The sequence below is a fragment of the Poecilia reticulata genome, linkage group LG20, assembly GCF_000633615.1.
Source record: "Poecilia reticulata strain Guanapo linkage group LG20, Guppy_female_1.0+MT, whole genome shotgun sequence".
NCBI classification, from domain to species: domain Eukaryota; kingdom Metazoa; phylum Chordata; class Actinopteri; order Cyprinodontiformes; family Poeciliidae; genus Poecilia; species Poecilia reticulata.
Window position 1 is genome coordinate 7,801,377 of NC_024350.1, and position 23,003 is coordinate 7,824,379.

Consider the following 23,003-nt stretch of genomic DNA (forward strand, 5'->3'; position numbering starts at 1 on the left):
CGGGCTCCATGGGTAAAAGCCCGGCCACCAGGCGCTCGCCATCGTGCCCCACCTCCAGGCCTTTCTCCAGAGTGGGGCCCCGGTGACCCGCGTCCGGGCGAGGGAAAACGCAGTCCAAAGTTATTACTCATCATAGGGGTCTTCGGGCTGCACTTTGTCTGGTTCCTCACCTAGGACCTGTCTGCCTTGGGTGACCCTACCAGGGGCATAAAGCCCCAGACAGCATAGCTCCTAGGATCATTGGGACACTCAAACCCCTCCACCACGATAAGGTGGCAGCCCAAGGAGAGGTCCTATTGAGCAGTGAAAGTAAATAAAATGTGTTAGACGTCCTTTGCTTTTTAAGTACTGGAGGGTTTTTTGTTAGTGCTGCAGAGCACTAACAAAGTAAGGAGCAACAACAAGCTGCTCACTTATGTGGCTCTAACGGAGCCTGTGCCGTTCAGTAGTGCAGTTGTTGCCCTTATTTCACTTTGGACTGAACCATTGTTCTAACATTAGTGAGGGGGGGACCTAAAAATTAATTCTTATTCTTTTCTTAGATGAATGGCATATTTACTTCGTTCTTTGTTTCTATTGCCTCTTTTATATTGATATTGTTTAAATACAAGGGTTTCTTTCATGATTTCTTTGGGGGGGGACAATTCTGGACTTTTCCGAGATTGGGGGGTCCCAATCTTGGAAAAGTCGAGAATTGGTCATGAGGTTTAATTACATGCATTTATAGAAAAATTTCATAAAGGTATGATTTTATAATCATGCCTTACATTAGATGTGTCATATAATCATGACACACATCTAAATTAGATGTGTGTCCACATCTAATTTCGTAGACACTTAAAAACTTGTTATGTATCTATTAGCTGATAACAAGTCAGTAATGAAGCATATTAAAATGTTGGACAAACATAAACAGGGAATGGTTTCCATAAGTTGTTCAGCTTTTAGGTACTCTTGCCTAAAAGCTGAGCCTTCATCTCTTGCTTTCAATGAAGGCGGATGCTTTTTTTCTCTGCTTCCTACCTGCCCATGCCTGCCCTGCTTGTTCTGTTTTTGTCCTGTCTTTTTCTATATTTTTTTTTTAGCCTTTCTTTGCACATCATACAAATTATGGATTTGGTCAACCAATCTCGAAACGAAGTCTGGGCACAGGAGAGCCCTCTTGTCCTGTGGGAACACACCCGGCGGGATTCACCCTGGATTTATTCATGATTTCTGCTGTTTGGAGCTTGTGGATTCCTGGAGCATTGACAAATTTGTCACAGACTTGGCTGAACTAGCGAACACTCAGACTGTTGGTGTGGACTGAGACGAGGACTCTAAAACTCACTAACGAGTTGGAATCGATCTTGGAGAAGTTGCTAGTTTCGGCTCACAGGAACGACCAAACTAATTTGGATGATTGGGAACTGAGATGTATCGGAGAGACTTTAGGAAAGATTGAAATTTATAATCTTCAATTCAGCTTTTTCCGTGTGGCCTTGGAAGGGCTGCATATTTCCAATCTCCTTGAAGATATGTAAACACAATGCTCTTCCTTCCTCACCCCCTCCTGTTTCCATGGAGCTGTGGAGCTGAGCGCTCCCAAGGACATTCCTTGATAACACCTCTATCAAACTTTGCCATTAGTGTCAGCGACATCGTTCCATGGCCCTTTGACGTCACTGCCTTCACTCGTGTCTTTGTTTTGCCCATTGTTTTGTCTGAATGTTGCCATGTGTCCTTTCCTCTTTTTCCTTTGGTTTGTTATTTTGTTTGTATTTCCTTTTAATTCATGTAAAGCACTTTGAAGTGTCTTGTGGCTGAAAATGTGCTATATAAATAAAATTACCTTACCTTACCTTACTCTTTAAGGACATTTGAAAATGTGTTATAATTGCATACATAGACCTAGCGTTATTCAAGCACGTTTATGTTCAACAGTTGACAGTTGAAAAAGGAAGCCGACTAAGGTTTGGTAGAAAAACTGGCTGTCAGTGTCAATGAGTTGAAATGCTTCAGATTTGGGCATAACTTCTTTTTTTAAACCAGAGGCTTCTGATTTAGTGAGATAATCTTAATGAAATTAACAAACTTAATGTGGTATTTGGATGCATTTAAAAACCAAAAGGGGTCGACCTCTATTTCACCTACAATAATTAGATCGACACAATTTAATTGTACATTCTCTTTAGGCTTTCCCTGTGTACTGCAGGCTTGTGAAATGTGGCACAGAAGCCCGAGCCACCATCAGGCAAATCATTCTTGTCCCACCAGAACAGATTTAGGGTCGGGCTACAGTGCTCAATTCTAGACAAAATGCATCTTTTAACCAGTAATTTCATAAAGCATTTGAAGACTAAGCAATTTTTACTGCTCCATTTGAGATTAGTGTTGGGGTTAGGGTTAATCCCAACTCTTGATCGTTTATTACATTTTAACATAGTGTTTCTCTTCTAATATCAATAAAAAATTATTTAGATTACTATGCTAACATAGTTTAAACTAGAGTAGACTCAGACTGACTCAATATGAATTTACTAAACTGTAATGTTGAAAGACTTCAGGACTTCAATCTGGGTTTCCTTTCACTCTGGGCTTACATAAAATGAGCTGCAAACTTTAACTTAAATAATTAACTTTAAGACAGGTGAACATGATTTGCGAAATACTTCTCCCTTAAACTTTTTTTAATTGATAGAGCTTAGTGTGTTCCTTTCTGCTTTTACTCGGTCTGCCGTACAATGGCCTCTATTCCATTTCAGATTCCCTCCGATCAGCCATGCAAGAATTTATAGAACTATGTGCAATAAACCTGGCCATTAAAACTTTGGCTTAATTTATATATAAAATTCCCTTCTCACCCTCCGCGACTGGTTTTCTTACATCCTCTGAGCTCGGGTCCTCTACCAGAGGCCTGGGAGCTTGAGGGTTCTTCACAGTATCTTGCATGTGCCTAGAACTGCACATTTCTGGGCTGAGATGTCTGATGTTGTTCCTGGGATCTGTTTTAGCCACTGCTCTAGTTTGGGGGTGACTGCCCCGAGGGCCCCGATGACCACAGGCACCACTGTGGTCTTCACCTTCCAGGTCTTTTCCAGTACCCTGAGGCCCTGGTATTTCTCCAGTTTCTCATGCTCCTTTTTCCTGATGTTGTAATCACTTGGTATTGCTACATCCACCACAACGGCTTTCCTCTGTTCTTTATCCACTACCACAATGTCTGGTTGGTTCGCTATTACCATCCTGTCTGTCTGGGTCTGGAAGTCCCACAGGATCTTAGCTCGGTCGTTTTCCACCACCTTTGGGGGTGTTTCCCACTTCGATCTCCGGGCTTCCAGTCCATATTCTGCACAGATGTTCCTGTACACTATGCCCGCCACTTGGTTATGTCGTTCCATGTATGCTTTCCCTGCCAGCATCTTGCACCCTGCTGTTATGTGCTGGACTGTCTCAGGGGCCTCCTTGCACAACCTACACCTTGGGTCTTGTCTGGTGTGGTAGATCTGAGCCTCTATTGCTCTGGTGTTTAGGGCCTGTTCCTGTGCAGCCAGGATGAGAGCCTCTGTGTTGTCCTTGAGTCCAGCTTTTTCCAGCCATTGGTAGGATTTCCTGATATCAGCCACTTCAGTTATTTGTCGGTGGTACATCCCATGTAGGGGCTTGTCCTCCCATGACGGTACCTCCAGCACCTCGTCCTCTGTTCCCCATTTCCTGAGACATTTGCTGAGCACATCATCCTTTGAGGCTTTGTCCTTGATGTATTTATGTATCTTGGATGTTTCATTGTGGACAGTGGCTCTCACACTCACTAGTCCTCTGCCTCCTTCCTTATGGCTYGTATACAGTCTCAGGGTGCTGGATTTGGGGTGGAACCCTCCATGCATGGTTAGTAGCTTCTGAGTCTTAACATCTGTGGCCTTTATCTCTTCCACTGGCCAGCTAATTATTCCAACAGGGTATCTGATTACTGGTAAGGCATAGCTGTTTATTGCACRGATCTTGTTCTTGCCATTGAGCTGGCTTCTCAGGACTTGCCTTATTCRTTGGAGGTATTTGGCTGTGGCTCCTTTCCTTGTGACCTCATCGAGGTTGCCATTTGCTTGTGGTATTCCCAGGTACTTGTAACTGTCCTCTATTGTTCCTCCTGGGACTGAGACCCCTTCTGTGTGGACGACCTTCCCTCTCTCTTTGTGACCATCCGACCACACTTGTTTAGTCCGAATGACATCCCAATGTCAGTGCTRTAGATCCTGGTGGTGTGGATCAGTGAGTCGATGTCTCGTTCGCTCTTAGTGTACAGCTTGATGTCATCCATGTAGAGGAGGTGWCTGATTGTGGCCCCATTCTTGAGTCGGTATCCATAGCCAGTCTTGTTGATGATTTGGCTGAGGGGGTTCAGGCATATGCAGAACAGCAGTGGGGACAGAGCATCTCCTTGGTATATGCATTTGATGGACACTTGTGCAAGTGGCTTGCAGTTGGCTTCAAGGGTGGTTTTCCACAGCCCCATCAAGTTTGCAATGAGGGCTCTGATGTTGTACATCTCTAAGCATTCAATGATCCATGTGTGTGGCATTGAGGCATAGGCTTTCTTGTAATCAATCCAAGCGGTGCACAGGTTGGTGTGTCGGGTTTTGCAGTCTCGGGCGACTGTGTGGTCTACAAGGAGTTGGTGTTTGGCTCCTCTGCTATTTATGCCGATTCCCTTCTGTGCCGTGCTCATATATTTATCCATGTGCCTGCTTATCTTAGCCGCTATGATGCCTGACATGAGCTTCCATGTTGTAGAGAGACAGGTTATTGGCCGATAGTTGGATGGGACTGAACCCTTTGAGGGATCCTTCTGTATCAGGATTGTGCACCCTTCAGTTAACCATTCAGGGTGAGTCCCATTTTGTAGCAGCTGGTTCATTTGAGCTGCCAGTCGCTCATGGAGGGCGGTGAATTTCTTTAGCCAGTAGGCATGGATCATGTCAGGTCCTGGTCCTTTCTTGGACATCTGCCGGGGCTTGTTCAGGCTTGTTCATTACAGCCATGATTCTCTCTCTCCAGTCACTTGCTGCTTCATTCAGCTTTGATGGTACGTTCATTACTGGGGCTACACACAGAGCTGAACACTGAGCTGCTAGTTGTTTGGCAGTTAGTGTTGACTGGGGATGTCGAGCTAACCATTCCTCCCAAAAAGTCCATTAAAAGTGCCAACTTTGCATGATTTTGTAAATGACAATTTAATGCAACATTGGCACTTTTAATGGACTTTCAGTGCAACTTTTAGAGCAATTTTGTATTAAAAGTGTCATTATTTACCGAATGACACTTCATGACAACATTCATAGACATTCATAAAGACTCATTCGTGTTTATAACAGGTGTTATGTCATGTTTATGACAGTGTTATGTCAGTCTTATGAACACCCCTTCAAATAAAGTGTTACCTAAAACTGCCAACAGCAACTTTATTACGTAACACTTTGGAGTTATGTTTTTTGTTTTAGACAAACAAAAACATTTTGACAGATTCAGGTTTGTACTCAAAAGTGTCGCATGCGATGACGTCAGCTTTTTCTTCTTGGATTTTTATGGGCTCTGTCCTTATGTTTATTTTTAATCAAAAATATTGAAACATTTACGGAACCGTTGGGCATGCAATCACAAAAGAAAATCCATCCTCATTCTTCTTAATTTAATTGGAGTAAATTATTGATATACTCAAAAATCGAAGGTTAATTATAAATAAAGCTTTTAGATCACGCCAACAACAAAAACCCTGCGGTTTTACACTTTACATAGTTATTTTTACATACCGCATTAAAGTCTTATGACTGATACATCTGGCATTTATTTGTAGTAAATTCTTGATATTCCACTCAAACTAGTTGTAAGTAAATTGTAAATAAAGGTCTTTTTAAAAAAAGCTTTACAAAAAGTTCTATGAGTGATAAAGCTGCTGTGATCAGCCATACGAATGGTAGATAACCTACTGAGCCTTCTAGGAGGCACAGGAGATACCGCCTGAAGTCATTCAATGGGGCTGACAAGTACTAATGGCCAATCCAGAATCCGAAGCGGGTGGCAATAAATAGTAAAACACCAAAGCTAAAATAACATGTTTTTGTTTTGTTAGCTTTGATGAAATGTGCTATACAAATAAATTGGACTCAGCTTTTTCACAGGACACTGACACAATATGGAGATGTTCAATTAAAGATGTGCCATTCAAAAGGTAGATAGTGTTGATGTGTGATTGTTATTTTCTTGCTTTCACTACTATTAAATATTTATTCATCAGGTATGAAAAGACAGAGCAGGTTCAGTGGAGCGGCAAGAACCGGGTGTATTTTCTTGTTCTTCACATATACTGTAGGAACAGATCTTAACTCTTCCCATTTTTTGTGTCTTCAGGTATTAAAGCCTGTGGTTAGTCCTGAAGTGAACCATGGATTGGGCAACAGGAGACTCATTAACTTTTCTCTGTCAGGTAGACTGCTAATGTTGTTTAATGCCTGCTTTTTTCTCAACACAACATCCTCATCAGGAGGATGAACCTTTTCTTTTCTCTAGAGCATAAAGCATATATATTTTTGAACAGTTGAAAATGTGAAAAAGGTTCCCCAAAATGTGTGTGGTTACATACACTGTAAAAAACCTTATTTTATCAGCAGATGTGGTTGCCAGAATTTTACTGTAGTAAACATGGCCATAGTGTATCAGACCACAGAGCTCTGTTAGGTGTATTTGTGCAAAACATTAGGGGTATAAATACTTTTCTTAGGAACTATACAGTCTAAATTCTTGTGTGTGACCCAGCTGTGTTTTCTATAACATAAATACTTAGACAGAAATCTTAAATTGAACTCTTGAGCAAAATCACACTAATACCTCATTGAAACCATATTATGTGTTAATTTTTAAATTGCAGGTTAGCTCATACCAGTAAGTTCATAAGAGCCTAGTCGGCTGGTTTCTGGTCAGTTTATGGCTGAACACAGTCTGGTCCTTCTTTTTTATTATATTATTATTTCAAGGGATTGCCCCTCTTTGTTTCTCTGTCTGTCTGTGTCCAATGTGTCAGATGTCCAGGCTGTTGGACTGAAGAAAGGAATGTTCTTTAATCCGGACCCGTACCTGAAACTCTCCATCCAGCCTGGGAAGCACAGTATATTCCCCTTACTACCACACCACGGCCAGGAAAAACGCTCTAAAGTGGTCTGCAACACAGTCAACCCACAGTGGAGCTCAGAGGTTTGCACACACATGCACACGCACTCATCTCTGACAGCGCTTAACATATATGTGTGACAGCTCTGTCTTTACCCGTCCATCCTGTTACGCACACTCGGAGGCCGGTTGGTTGGTTTTTAGGTGATTTATTGCAATCTGTAATCAGTGGTTGATAAAACACATATGGCGCAGTGAGCCTCTCTACCGGTCAACCTATGGCTCACAACAGAGCGCTGAACCAAYTGTGTAATTCACAAACAATKATAGTGAATTCYGACATTATATTTTCTAGGCCATTTGATCGTATAGTTTTAGAATACAAATAAAAGAATATGAATAATRAATACAACAGCAGTCATTAAAAGCTCTCTGGGGATTAGTGGAAAAGAAACATGTCATGTTGCCATWGAAACCAACAAACAAACAGAATGGCAAACACAWCTGACAAAYTGATAAATATAACAAACTAACTGACAAACTGATACACATATCTGACAAAATAAATTACTGACATTTAATATAGCATAATTACCTGTAATCAGTGGTTGATAAAACACATATGGCGCAGTGAGCCTCTCTACCGGTCAAGCTATGGCTCTGTGCAATGTAACAAAGATTCCAGTCACCCTCCTGAACAAACTTCCAACACCATTTAGAAGAGAACCGGATTTGTTGACTTACCACAACAGAGCGCTGAACCAACTATGTGGAATTTTTGGTTTCTCATCTAATTTATAGGTAACCAGTAGGGGGCGCCAAAAACCACCAATTACAGGATAATTGTGAAACATATTTTAGCAGGAATTTCAGCTGTATATCTAATAACCGTTACATATGTAAATCAAAAGTGTTTAAATAGTAACTTTTTTTTAAATTTTATAACTATGGCTAACTGGGACAAGGATTAAATCAATCTAACGATCAATCAATCAATCAATCAATCAATCTGTTGCACACTAAATGATTAGTGTGTTTTTCGCAGGTTCTTTTACTGTTGAACACTGTTAAGAAACAAGAGCGACAGTGAGCGCCTCTGCTGAACAGTGCTAAATTTACCGTTGGCTCTCCTCACAAATATTTACAATATAAGTCAAAGAATTTTTCACTCAAAACTTCCACACATATATCTCGCCACTCCACTCCTGTTCACTTCTCCCACAAGAGACCGTCAACACAAATAAAAGCGCTAATTGACATTTACCCAGGGGTGAAAGTAGTTTTAAATTCTTGGGGGTACTATGACAAAAAAAAGTGCTTCTTTGTGTGCATTGGAGTTTCTGTGCCGATTAATTTTTTTGCGGAGCGATTAACGCTGGGTAGCTCTTGAATTGCTACAAAATAAAGCTGTATTCCTTCAGCCCACTGGCTGCAATGTTGACAAGTTGAGATGCCATGAGAACTAAATTCTGAACATCATGGCATGGAGTGCATCCCAGTTTTCCATGTCTGGCATATAACCATTCAGTTTAGCTTTGAAACTTGTTATATTGATCCTGTGTCCAGACAGAGGGACAATCAGTAGCCTAACATCATGACCCGTTTGCGCTGTACATCCTGCAGCTTCCACTTTGTCTTCCTAACATGGCGCCTCCTCACCCTGACTCTCATACTGATAGGAGGAACCACAGAGCTCTGTTAGCACATCTTCTGAAGTTGGGATATTTTTTTCTCCAGCAGGTTTCAGAGGAATCACCTCAAACCAGATGTTGGACTGGATTTTATTTCAMWGWCATTTGTGAATGTTAGAGCCTCATTTTCAACAGTGGAGCTATAAAGGTTGAAAAAGGTTATCATTTTGGAGAAAGTCTCATCAGCATCAATATTTCCACTAAATGAGGCAAAAAAATTTTTGTTTGATAAAGGAAAAGCCTCTCAGACTCTAAGCCCGACAGCACCAAACTATTTTTTATATTAGACAATTCATTTAATTTCACACAATTATTGCGGTAGAAGACATTTACTTGTTAAATACTTAATGAAGTGTTTGATGTTTGTTGTAAATGACGTATACTCACAAAGAACGAGATAATTAGTCCAAGTTTCTTGTTTATTGAATGTTCAGAAACTACAGCAGCTGTGGTGCACCACAGCAAAGGTAAAAAAAGGTAAAACAGCCCGAACAGGTGGTCAACTCTAAACCACTAGCACCTTTTTACTTTCTGTCATTTAGACACACCCATTGCCATTGCAACCGCCTGCGCTTCCCCAAGCCGACCAGAGATTAGTTAAAAACATAACATTCAGTCCGTTACGATATTAGATTTGCAGGCTTGATATTTTGAGATTATTTTTAAGCGCTCCCCTGAACACAGCGGTGGTTGATTAGTCAATTTAAAACTTTTGGTCTGCTAGTTATTTTGATAATGGAATCAAAACGCACAGAATTGCGCAACACCTTGTTGAAACAATAATCACTGGGATTATTATTGTTGGGTCATTAATTTGAACACGTTTTGTTGATTTTTTTTTTGTTCTTTTTTGTTGTTCTTTACGAATATTTTTGATAAGTAGTCAGAGGAGGATGTGCTGGTCTCAGTGTCCTGGCGGCGTTCAGTTTGTCACTTAATGCCCGAGATCGACTCAAAACCTTCCGCGATCGACGTGTTGCAGCCCTGCTCTGGTAAAGCATTAAGAGTTCAGAAACAATATGAAATGGGAAAAAAGTTATTTATTAACTGATTAAGTTGCGTTTTAGATTGTTCTTGAAAAACTAATCAGTCAAGGCTGATTAGTGGATGCACTCAAGGCTGAACAGTGAACCCATTGATTCTTTACAGCAGACAGCCGCTCCCCTCTTTTGCAGGTACTGCGTACCCCCACTAAATCTTTTAGCGCCTCTGCTGACCAGCCATTACTGCACTAAACGGCTGACTCAGCACTCCAGGCTGGCTGAGTCATGAGCTCACTGTGCTCTATGTGCCCACTGGTGACAAACAGCTGCAACTGCAGTTCCAATACATCTCCCAACCTGAGCAGAAGTGCAGCTTAAGAGCACAGTCAACATAAGAAAAACAGAAGTCTTTAAACAAAGTAAGAAAAGGGAGGGGAGTGCAATCATCACTAATGTCCACTCTGTCACATTTCAATCAATCAATCCATCAAGTTTATTTGTACAGCACATTTCAGCAGCAAGGCAGTTCAAAGTGTTTTACATCATAAAAACGCAAAAATACATAGTCATAATAAACATCATACTGTCTGCAGTTGATAAAACCAGTAAACATTAAATTTTGATGAGTGTCATCACCAAAATCATAAATATACATCAAATAGGTTGGTGAATGTTTTACTTAGTAAGATCCAAAAGCAACTCTAAACAGGTGCACAGCAAATTTGGAAGTGTTCAGTCAACTCCTAGAGTGGAATTCAACTCTTTGAAAGTGTCCACTCTGGATGGGGTAGAAATTACACTTTTGAAAGTGTTATTTGTGATATAGTTGAATCAACACTCACAGCAGTTGAAATTAAACACACATCAGTGTTGACAGTGTATTTTGTCAAAAGTTAACACTATGAACGTGTTAATCTAACACAGAAGTGTGAAGTATATATTAACAAATAAATACTGACAAGGTGTGTTGTGGTGGTGCAGGGGTTAAGCACAACCCACATAGAAGCTCTAGTTTTCAATGTGGCTGTCGTGGGTTCGCATTCCGGTCTACCCCTTCTCTCATTACCCACTTTTTTGTCAATTTACTACCACATAAAAGCCACTAGAGCAATTAAAACAATGAAAAAAAGTCATGCTAATCTGTCTGAAGAAATGTGTTGAAGTCATCATAACAGGCATCAGTCACCAACATGACACACTAACAAAGAAAAAACATTTTGGCAGTTTTTAGACATGCCACAGGTACAAAAAACCAGAGTCAAATGGCTTAATTGCCTCCTCATTGTGTAGATACGTTCTCAAGAGTCCTGCTAATCACCTAGTTATTCTATTCAGGTGTGGTGCAGCAGCAGCACATCTAAATGTTGCAGGACAGTGGCCCTCCAGGCCTGGTATTTGACACCTGTGACATAGATCTAGCCAATGGTCCAGCACAGCCACTCCCCCATTTTGCAGTCTACAGCCAAACGACCGCCGCAGCTAAATAATGTTAACTAAGATGGCCTCCAGATTTTCCTGAGAGTTTTAATGTTCGGTTAAGATAATAAATAGTCGTATCGTGATATCCAAACAAATAAACGTGCGTTAAGCAAACTATGTATATGAATCGATACTCTTGCGTAAACGGAAAATGAATGCCTCTATAAAAAAAATAGTCAAAAACATGATAATTTTAACATAACACTTACCTTGTTATAATAAGCTCCAGACAAGACGCCATACTGCTGCCTTCGCTCCTCAGACAAACGTGACGCAGTAGCGGAACAAGACGGCGTCGGCCGGGGGACGGGGCTAATGACCAGGCCCAAATAATAAAAGCTCATGATGATTTAACTTTACAACATAGACATGCTTACAACAGCGGAGCTAACAAGTTTCATCACCAGAGAGAGCGACTATGTCATTTTGAAGTCCATCTGACATGAAGTACAACAAACCAAGAGAAGAACAGAAACATCAGGCTACTGGTCACTAATGATGAAACAACACAAATTCAAAACATGTTAACATAGTCCGTAGAAATGCTCTTTTGTTATGGCAAGCCGTTTTAACATAAATTCGGTTTCGTCTGACTATCCGTTATTACATTCCAGATATCTAAAAATGCATTTTGACTAGACAAAACTACATTTTGACTATCCGGAATTGTAATTTAAGATATCTGTATTTACATTCTGACTAGTAAGAATAATAATTCAAGATATCTTCAATTACATTTTGACTAGTCAAAATTCCTTTCAAGATATCTCAAATAACATCACTGGATCTGTCATTTGATGGGACGAATATCCATAATTACGATTTAAGATATCTTCAACACAATTATTACTAGTCAAAATTACAATTTTAGATATCTGAATTAAGAATGACGTGGAAGCCCCTTTGTGGTGTCTAAACAGTTGCCTGCAGAATTTGATGTTTCCTGCGCAAAATTGTCAGTAAATGCCACAAATTAGAAAGAGCTCGACAATGTTGGAAATCCGAAGATAGCAAAACTTCATAAACTATAAGACTGCTTCTGATATCTGCAAAGAATTTCCTCTTTATTCATTTCCGACGAACTGAATGCACTTGAAAACAGCTTTGAAAAGCTAAAATTGCTATTGTCAAACAATTTTTAACATGAAAGTGGCGCATTTTCAAACTTTTTTTTTCTCCTTTTTGTCTATTTTTCATTGTTTTATTAAACTTTCAAATTGCTATGTAAGTCAGGGACATTTTGACTAGACAGAATATTAATTCAAGATATCAGTAATGTCATTCTGACTAGTCGGAGTGTCAATTTAAGATATCTTAAATAGAAAAGCTGTGTAATTCAAGATACCTCAAATTCACTTAGAGATGTCTTAAAAGAAATTTTAACTACCACATTTTCCGGACAATAAGGCGCACCGGATTATAAAGTGCACTCTCAATAATGGGGTCCATTTCTGTATTTAACCCACACATAAGGTGCACCGGATTGTAAAACGCATGCTTACTTCAACATATTAACCAAGCCCAAACTATCGAGGTCACAGGAAGGGTGTGAATATTTCCAATGTCTTTGTAACTGATGACGCCTTGTCGGATAATTTTGCTGCTATCTTTAAAAGCAATATCAATCAAGGAATTTTGTGCATGTAAATGTGACTACTGTCTCAGGAAGTCTCTCACTTTACAAAGGGATTTTCTTTGGTATTTTTCTGTCTCTGAACTGTTGAGCAGATAAGAGCTCCACATCTACACATCTATATTGGTGTAAATGCATACATTTAAACAAAACCTTTAGGTCCTTTTGTCAATGTAACCTACACTGCCTTGCAAAAATATTCATATATTTTGGAAGTTCAAAATATTTTGCCATCCACAAACAGTATTTGTTGAGAATTTTTTGTGATAGGTTGTAACTAACTTGTGCGTAATTGTGACTCTTTTTGCAAAAATGAAAATCTAACTTAAAACTCATTTGAAGGACCATGTTGTAGCAGTCCACTAACACTCTCATTGTTCCAACCAGAGATTCAACTTTGTGTCTCTGCCCACGGATGTCCTGGAAATTGAAGTAAAGGACAAGTTTGCCAAGAGTCGACCAATCATCAAGCGTTTTCTGGGGAAGCTTTCTGTCCCTGTCCAGAGGCTGCTGGAAAAACATGCCATCGGGTAACATACAGCACTTACCTCTGTTTAATGATTTTTAATCTGGAGATAACTGCCGCGGCTTGTGCATTATTGTTTATTTCAGTCTGCCATTTTTGTTTATCTCCAATATTCTTCTAATGTTTGTCTGTGCACAGAGATCGTGTGGTGAGTTACTCTCTGGGTCGCAGGTTGCCAACAGATCATGTTTGCGGCCAGCTGTTGTTCCGCTTTGAGCTGACCTCTTCGATTCATCCAGGTACACATCATCCAGCAGCAGGCAGCATCTTTTAATCTTGTTTATAATACAGTGTTGGATTTCATTGAGACTTAAAGCGACCAACAACCTTGCCTAACAATCCTGGTATATAATTCTGACATGTCAGAAATGTTGGAGTTCATCTAAAGTGGTTGGTTTCCTGGCCAGGCCCCCACTTTTAATCAAAGTCCACATATATTGAACAAGGATGAGGCTTTATCGTATGTAAAACCAGTTTGGTGTGGGCTGTCATGTTTAATCTTCATTCTTTCAAACACAAGAATTTCAACAAAACTGTCAAATAAAAAATTGGTTGGATTTTTATGGAAAGCCCAGTAACCATCAACACTCAAGCTGGCCATGAACTAGAAACTATTGAAACATCAGTTTCACTGTACAAAATTATTTCACAATATCATAAGAGTGAGAAGATGCCTACTCTATAATAAAGAAACCCTGATAATAAAGAAGCCCTGTCTCTAGTCCTGTAGGCTAAAATGAAATTTGCTGAGATTTTTAAACTGCAATTTCAACCGCATGTTGATTGGAAAGAAATCACCAATTCAATCCGTTATGACGTCACCATAACAGAAGATTTTCCTGTACAACTATACCAATTATAAAAGACATCATCTATCTCTGAACACCTCAAAGTATAACAGTGTATGATGAGTATATGCAAACTTTTGACTGTCGATGCAGCTCTGATTAATCAACGTCTAAATGTACATTTAATGAACTGTTGCATTCTGCCTGCAGATGATGAGGAGGTTTCTCTGGTTATGGAGCCAGCTTGTAATGAGGTGGAAACTCCTGCTGACAGGAACCATACAGCTAATGCAGCTGATGACGACACACTGAGTGTGAGCCTCAATATGCCGGATCTCCCTCTGGATGCTCCTCTGGACACGGACACCTCAACGCCAGCAACACAGAGCCAGGACATCCCTCTTACTGATCAGCAAGAAGACAGCGGGGCTGCAGAGGTGGAACCAGGAAGAGTGGAGGAGCAGAGCACAGTTAAGGATGAGACCTCAGCTTCACAGCCTGAGGGAGAGCCAGGGGATGGCAATGGAGAAGAGGAACAGGGAGGGGAAACTGGAGAGGAGAACAAAGAGGCTGAAGGTGCAGCCCACCCTGAGTCAGACTCAGACTGCCCTACAGAGGCAGAGACAAATGGAGGGGCCACTGGCGCTGGTGTAGAGGCTCCATCTGGGGAGACGGCCCCAACACAGGAAGACTGTGTAGACTCTGCCCCAGGAGCCTCACAGGAGCCCAATGAGAAAGGAGAAAGCAGCTGTGAACCCTGTTCCTGCCAGTCTCTGTTCTCCAACTGCAACTTCCAAGCTCCGTCACGGCGTAAAGCTCGGCCCTGCTCCCTGCCCGTGTCAGAACTGGAGACGGTGATCGCCTCGGCGTGCGGGGAGCCAGAGACGCCAAGATCCCACTACATCCGGATTCACCACCTCCTGCACAGCCTTCCATCAGCCAGACCTCCCAGCCAGGAAGAGGAAGGGGAGGTCACCAACATCACTGTGGACTTCAACGCTACATCCCCAACCCTGAAGCACTCCAAAGAGGAGGAAGAGGAGGAAGAAGAGGAGGACGCAACACAGTCCCCATCTCAGGTGAAATTGGATGAAGTTATATTTAAAGGAGAGCTCAGGAAAGCAACACGCAAAAGCCTCTACATGGACTTCAGTGCTGGGCCCAGGCTGAGCATAAGAACAGCACGTGTTGTTATGTTGAGAGGGTGGAGTAGGAGATGGGAGAGAGGGGCCGCCCCAGTGAACAATGCTGCCACGTGGGGCATTGCATCAGCCTAGGTTGCCATTCTGGGGGCGGGGGGGCAAAGGATAGGAGGTCCTAGTTGAGGATAGGGGGATGTTTATAGCTATTCATGTGTGTGTCCATGTATGCATTTGTAAGTAACCCCCCACTTCCTTGGCCATGGTTCTTGATAGAGCGTTTATCAACAGCCTCAGTAGAGCTCTGATTCAGGTCCACAGATGTCATGGGAAAAGGAACAGAAATGGGAGCAGAGCATCTTGTTCACATATCACGCAGAATTTGAAATAGCCATTCATCAAAGGCTGGCAGACCTTCGATCACATTCTGGGATAGGTGGGGGACATTGATTCTGAGTGGACCATGATCCGCGCCTCCATTGCCGAGGCAGCTTATCGGACTTGCGACCGCAAGGTTGTTGGTGCCTGTCGCGGCGGCAACCCTCGAACCCGTTGGTGGACACCTTCGGTGAGGKATGCTGTCAAGCTGAAGAAGGAGTCCTATCGGGCCTTTTTGGCCTGTGGGACTCCAGAAGCAGCTGATGGGTACTGGCGGGAGAAGCGGCATGCGGCTCGGGTGGTCGCTTAGGCAAAAACTCGGGCGTGGGAGGAGTTTGGAGAGGCCAAATTTAAGTTATTCTTCCCAAATATTCAATTTCTACATATTTATAGGTTATCAGCCATCCAGGACATGAACCTCCCTAAAAAGTGTCCCCCACCCCCACCACCAAAAGTACACAATAAAATAAAAGTTTAAAGCAAATTCAGTCATCATTTAAATAACAAATGACTATTATTGAGAACCACTGCAATATATCAATATGTATGAAGAATTTTATTAAGTGGAGTTACTTAATAAAACTTGTTTCTATTTAGAGCCTTAAATTTTTGTAAAGGTATAGCAGAGATTAGATTGGTGACGCTGAACCAAACTCATATCTAAGCAACATTTGAATCTTAGTTTGACTTCTATGGGTCTCAACAGGTTGTTTACTGAGAAAAACTCTTTTGTTATTCATTGCTACTTACAAGTAATTTTTGATGGTGCAGCTTGAACACAAAAAAATTTAAACCACATTTTACGTTGCATTTTACTGTAACTTTGCCGACGCCCCCAAAATTACTCTTAAAAACTTTCCCTGTTTTTGGTCCCCTCAAATAATGTGATGGGATTTATGCCCTTGAGCACGTTGTTTACATTTAGTTTAAGTAATGTGAGAACATGGAATTGTTCAAGCAGTACACCTATCTTCACAGTGTTTTCTTACACTGTGAAATCACTTCAGGCTATGTTTCTGTTCTTGTAGGTCCCAGAGTGTCCAGGCTCATTCTGCCGGCGCTCTCTGCCTCGTAGCCTTTCCATTGAGCGCCTGTCTGAGCTGAACCAGCTGCTGGAAGGTGAAGGAGGACGAGGAGGACTTGCAGTAACAAGAAGGATTTCTTCATCCTGGTTAGATAGTGAAGAGGGGGATTCTAACCTTGAAGGAGGGCCCAGGATGTGTAGCAGGACCTATAGACCTCCGGGCGAGAACGAATGTGAGTTCTGCGACACGTCCTGCTACAGCACCTCCTGCTACAGCACCTCTTGCTACAGCACCTCCTGCTACAGCAACTCAGGTTATGAGGGGAGGGGCCGCTTTTGCAGCCACAACCGCCTGTCATCAGTGGACAGCAACCGGCTCTCTGGCAGCACCGTCTTCTCCTCACAGGATGAAGAGGAAGACGAGGAGAGCGCCTTTGAGTCTGTTCCCAACCCGGTCCAGCCTATCTGTCAGGATCCGGGTGGGAACAGGGGAGAGAGGAGGACTGGAAGATGGAATGAGGCTAGAAGAGGGGAGCAAGGAGAGCCAGCAGAGGCCGGACCCAGTGACAAGAACTGCATCGGTGAGACTTAACATGAGTTTCCTGTCATCTTTCGCTGTTTAATTCAAAGCCCAAAGTGCAGCATCACTCTGTGGAAATTATACCGCTAAACATCTCCATGACAACGACCTTCAGCTTTTTAGTTCATCCTGTGAAAGTTCATTAGCATTCGATTAAGTAATACGATATCAGCCTGTAATAAAATTTTACTACCATAGCACTCAAAGGTTTTCATATCTTGCAATCTACATATTTCCCTCATGCAGATCATAGAAAATGATATAAGTTGGAAAAAATTAAAACTGTGTGATTACTCTGAGATCGCTTGCAGAAAATGGCATTTCTGTGTTTGCAAAATGGAAAAAAATCTGTAAAACGAAGAGCAAACCAGGACATAAATACCCAATTTAGAATAAATGAAATGAATTGTGAGTTAATAAAATAATCATTTTTAAATAAATAAACAATATGAAAATTCTTTGAAAAAGAATAAAAGGAAACTGATAAAACAATAAGATTGGAAATAAAATGGAAAATTAAATAATGGTGATAATGTTAAATACATTTTGCTGAAAGCAAAACAGTGTAACAGTGTCTGGCTGTCTAATATCATTATTAGACAGCCAGACCGTATAACCAAATAAGTTGGGAAAGGTTTTGTGATGCAATATTCGACACATTGCTTTATCAACCCATTTATTTATTTATTTATTTTATATTGTTATTGCTAATTATGCCAGGATACATCCCCCATAGTAGGTGAAGATGTCATGTTAAAATAAATTAACTTTTCCATAAAAGGCAATAAAAAAAAAATCAGTTTTGCATTTGCACATTTTGTGTTTATATTGTGTTTTGTTTCAACTGATGAATGATCTTGGTCAGTTGATATATGTTACAGGTGAATGTATGGACTGCTGGGCTGTAAATGAATTGCCCTTTGGAGTTGATGAAGCTGTCTGAATCAGAATTAGAATAAAACAAAGGAGGGGACAAGTGAGAGATTCCATAGTGGCTGTTTCCCTGCAGATTGTAGTGAACAGCAGCAACAAAAGAAAAATTGTATCAAACCAAAATATACTAACTTTCTATTCTCCAGAAAAATTTTTATATTTTTGCAGTGTGGTTTACGGTTTTACGTAAACCACATTGTAGATCAGAAAAATGTGTAAATTTGTAAAAATGTGTAAATTTTGTTGATTTTGGCTGCTGGCAATATTAAAAGCATTTTTCTATGGATTTCACAAGTTTTAAGATTTTTACAATAAATGTCTCTGTCTTCTACATTCCATAACTGTAAAAATGATTTCAAATTTGTTTAATTCTTTGAGTCTTCCATGGTAATATGTTTTTTACAGTCTGTAATTGTTGGCATTTTACAATTTTTAGCATACACTTTATTTTTTATTGTGTAGTTTTCAAGTGTATCCTCTGCAAAGCTGTAATATTAACAAAACTAGAGAAGAGTAGGATAATGTTGCAGAGTGAGGACAAGTAGAGTGGTCATTATATCCTCCAGCAGCCTAAGTCACTGCAGAGATAGTTCAGGATAGCCTAAGTCTAATTATTAGCTTTATCAAAAGGTTGTAAGCCTAGTATTAAAAGAATTCAAGATGTCTGCCTCACATACTAAGACTGGAAACTGGTTCCACTGTAGAAGAGTCTGATAAAGGATCTGTTCACATTCTACTTTTAGAACTTCCTCATTGGTAAACCTGCAGTCTGAGAGCAAAGGGTTCTGTTAGTAACATTAACTGTTCAGTTTTTTGTGTGGGTTAAAAGTGGGGCTGTTAACCCCACTGTACCTCTAAGTTTGTGGCTCAAGAGCTCTCGTTCTGCAGAAAAACTGCTATGTTTCTGCTTATGGTCATGCATCTTCTCATCTTCATTATTGTAAGGCTTCTTGAGTGCTATAATCATCAGATTGCATGAATTACATTTCCATTAGCTTGTTTAATTGTCCCATATTACCCCAGTCTGAGTACTCTCATTCCCATATCACATATCCTGCTAGAAATAATATTATAGGGACTCTTGGAAAAGCTAATAGTTTCAGTGTCTATTTTGTCACCATTTTCAATGATAATGGAGGAAGGAGTTTCTTGAGTTAAGATCTTTATGACTTCCAAAATACAGATCCGATCCATGTAGCAAATGCACCTTTGAGGTATTTTGAAGGGCAGTTTGTTACAGCTTTGGATCATTTCACAGCTTCAATACGTCTTTTCTTCAGGTGTTTGAGAGCAGAATTGAATATGCAGATCAAAAAGGGATACATTTACATAATTGTAATAAACTTGACCCACCTTTCATTAACAACATTGAACAAGAAAATATATATTTTAAATAACTGATTTATTAATAGTAATCCCCAACTATATGTCTCTGATGTCCTGTAGGCTCAGATCTCTCCCCTCCTGTTGGTCAACTTCCAGTACTGCGACCCAGCCATGACCCAAACCATTTTCCTGCTGCCACTGACCCAGCCTTACCTCCAAGTAAGAACCCAGAGCTCCCACTCTTACTCTGGAGTCTTATCCTAAATTCCTGGTATGCTGGAAAATGTGCCTGCTGCCTGTATGTTCATGCCCCTCCATTTCCTCTGTGTTTCACTCTTTATCATTCTCATCATACACCATCTCATCATACATCTACACCATTGCGAACAGCTTCATTCTGTTCACTGCTTGGAAACTTTACTGGTCTAATTAAGGAGTTTGCAAATGTCTGGATCCTGAATTAAATGTGTCCAAAAAGCAAAACTGTAATTCAAAAGGACATTTGTCATTCAAGTCCATCATGGTGGTGAGTTGACTTTGTGTCCAGATTACTCGTCTTATTGCTGTAAACATGTAGATTTGTGTTCTGGCCAAAGACTTCCACTTAGGTCCAGTCTTTGTAAGAGATTTTCTCCAGTGTTAGTTTCAGTGGGGTGAGCCTTTCTCCTGCCAACCATTTGAATCAAGTTTCTACCAGACAAATAGACTATTCAGGGGCGGATCTACTGGGGTGGCAGTTACCACCCCAAATGAGAGCCTTGCCACCCCTGTTGCCACCCCAGCTGGCGACTAAGAATTCAATAAACAGTTATGGAAAATCGGACGTTAAGCACACAAATCTCTTTCCCGATAACATTGAATGCAACACAATGTAATCTGACACCTACTGCTGAGTAGCAGGAAGTGTGAGAGAAGGACCGAGCAGGAGGCAGCCGCATTGATATGGATGGATAATAATTACTGGACTGGACATTACGTGACTTATTGTGCGCCACACATGCGCCATTGCTGTCCATTGAGTCAACATTATGGGTGGTCAGAAAATACCAGTCACGCAAAGAATCTGAAAAATGGACGCAATATTTAGCGGTTAATTCAACCCTATGGATTAGATAACAAGGGCTTCAGCTTTAACAGGTGAGAAAAAAGTTTTAACTTAAAGAAAACATTGAAGGTGAGCAGTGGGTCAGTTGTGCTAGCCCAGTGGTTCTTAACCTTTTTTGAGGTACCGAACCCACCAGTTTCATATGCGCATTCACTGAACCCTTCTGTAGTGATAAATAAAATATGATTCCCCCCCCCAAATTCAAGACATAGGGGTGACCCAACTAGAGTCTAGTTGGGTCATGATCACTAAGTCTTATTAAAAGGTAGAGTCTCTGAGAACAGTTCTTCAAAATATAGTCAGTGTTTTCAGCAAAGTTGAGCTGACTTTCCAAGGTATTTAAAATTTGCCACAGTTTCAACAGGTTGGCCATCGAGAGAAACTGGAATCACTTTAAGGTATTGTTTAGATCATTTAATTAGCTCTGTATTCTTAAGAGAATGAAAAATGTATAATAAATAATAAAGACTTTGCCGCAAAGTCTTTGCGGTATTCTGATTTAGTAATGTAATTATATTCGTTGTGTTACCACCCCCACGCCACTAGAGACGGTAGCAACCCCGAAAAGATGCGACTAAGGAGCAGATTTAGAAGTACACCGAAGTCTTCAGAATTTGGTAAAAACTGAGCTTTGCTGGAGTAAATAAAGATTAAGTTCAAATCCATGCTGAGAGTGGAACTCCTTCAATTAGGGCTCCTCCGCAGCACTGATTGGCTAAGCAATGTAACGTAATCCTTTGCAGCAAGTGATGGCAAAGCGGGGCGTCATCACGACTTTACACAAGTGTGTCTTTACCTCCGTGGCAGACGCTCCGCCGAACCCCTGAGACCGACTCATCGAACCCCTGGGGTTCGATCGAACCCAGGTTAAGAACCACTGTGCTAGCCTAACTGTTGCTAGCCTTCTATTAACTTTGATAACCTTAAAATGTGCTGCGCAGTTCGGTGTGTTTTGGTTCCGTTAGCACTAAAACAGTGCTAACGGTTGACAACCTGGTGTGCAGGTTGTCAACCCGCACACCAAGTCATCAGTAGAGCAGCTGTTTAAATGAGCAAATCAACCACCGCTGTGCTCAGGCGAAAACTTATTAATAATGACAATATAGACATCAAGCCTGACAGCATAATTTAACAGATTGAATATTCTGTTTTGGTGTTCTTGCTACTTTTTTGTGTGGGAAATGTTTGTTTTTTGGTGTTGATTCCCCTGATCGGTAATCTCTGCTCTATCTACTCGTTGAGCTGTTGTCTGTCGGTTGCCATGGCAACGGGTCCGCGTAAAGCCGACACACCGAGCGAGAAAAGGCAGAATAGAAGTGGTGTTTGGTTCTTCACCTGTTTATCAGCTTTATTGTGGCGCACTGTCTGCAGCTGCTGCAATTCCTAAAAGTTAAAAAGCGACAAAAACTGAACTAATCATCAAACTACAGCTCCTACAGCATATTTAAAATAAAACGATTGACCAATATAAGAGAAATTTGCCCCTTCTTGCATCTTGACAGAACTAACAGAAACAAAATTATTTATAGATTTGTATAACGGAGAGTTTATCAAACATCAGCTTTCTCCTCTATAGTTTAAGTCGTATTTAATAGGTATATCTGATAACAAATGATGGCGCTACGAATATTTTTGTGACAGATTTCTGCTCGTCCTGCATTGGGATAAAATGGTTTTCTGGACATAACTCAATGAATCACATAGCGACTAATAGGCACTGTCCAATCCAGTAATACATATCAATTAGCAGGAGTATGAAAGACATAAAAATAATTAACTATACTATATTAAGAAATTATATTTAATCCTCAGTGCTACATGAAGCTAATTTTGAAACAATGCAAGTAAAAAACAATATTTTGCAACAAGTAAATTAAGTCCAATGTTAGGTCTGTGTAAGCTGTGTAAGTTTTATATACACAGCTTTATATATACAGCGCTTCCCCCGAAAACTTGCCAAGCCCGGTGGTCAGGGCGGCGAGGCGGTCCACCGTGTTTTTGTATTAAAAGATGTTAAGTAGACAGGAAAAGTAAAAATATCACTGGGTAATTATATGCTATGGGAAAACATCGCCAGTGAACTGCTATATAAACCCACAGCTAGTTTTAAAAACAACTAATCAAAACATACAATTAAAATAAATATAACTTATTTCCACTTTTCTTAAATCCAAATTAAGTCAGCAGCTTCATCAGGTCTCCCAGGGCTTCAGGGGCCCCATAAATGCTAATATTTTAACTCAGACCACAGATATATAAATGTAACATTTGTTTATTG

General features: G+C 40.7%; 1 protein-coding gene across 7 annotated transcripts in view; it reads left to right on the top strand.

Annotated features, from left to right (window-relative positions):
* The window catches only part of LOC103482413 (E3 ubiquitin-protein ligase HECW1), a 128,421-nt gene that overhangs the window by 49,789 nt on the left and 55,629 nt on the right, over nt 1-23,003 (top strand). For 6 of the 7 annotated variants that reach the window (XM_008438550.2, XM_008438556.2, XM_008438551.2 and 3 more), the window contains 7 exons: nt 6,385-6,460; nt 7,055-7,224; nt 13,314-13,456; nt 13,591-13,691; nt 14,451-15,319; nt 16,786-17,362; nt 19,741-19,839. In XM_008438550.2, the coding sequence (XP_008436772.1) occupies nt 6,385-6,460; nt 7,055-7,224; nt 13,314-13,456; nt 13,591-13,691; nt 14,451-15,319; nt 16,786-17,362; nt 19,741-19,839 (2,035 nt within the window). The remainder of the gene's footprint in view (nt 1-6,384; nt 6,461-7,054; nt 7,225-13,313; nt 13,457-13,590; nt 13,692-14,450; nt 15,320-16,785; nt 17,363-19,740; nt 19,840-23,003) is intronic. The other variant, XM_008438553.2, reaches the window with a different exon arrangement.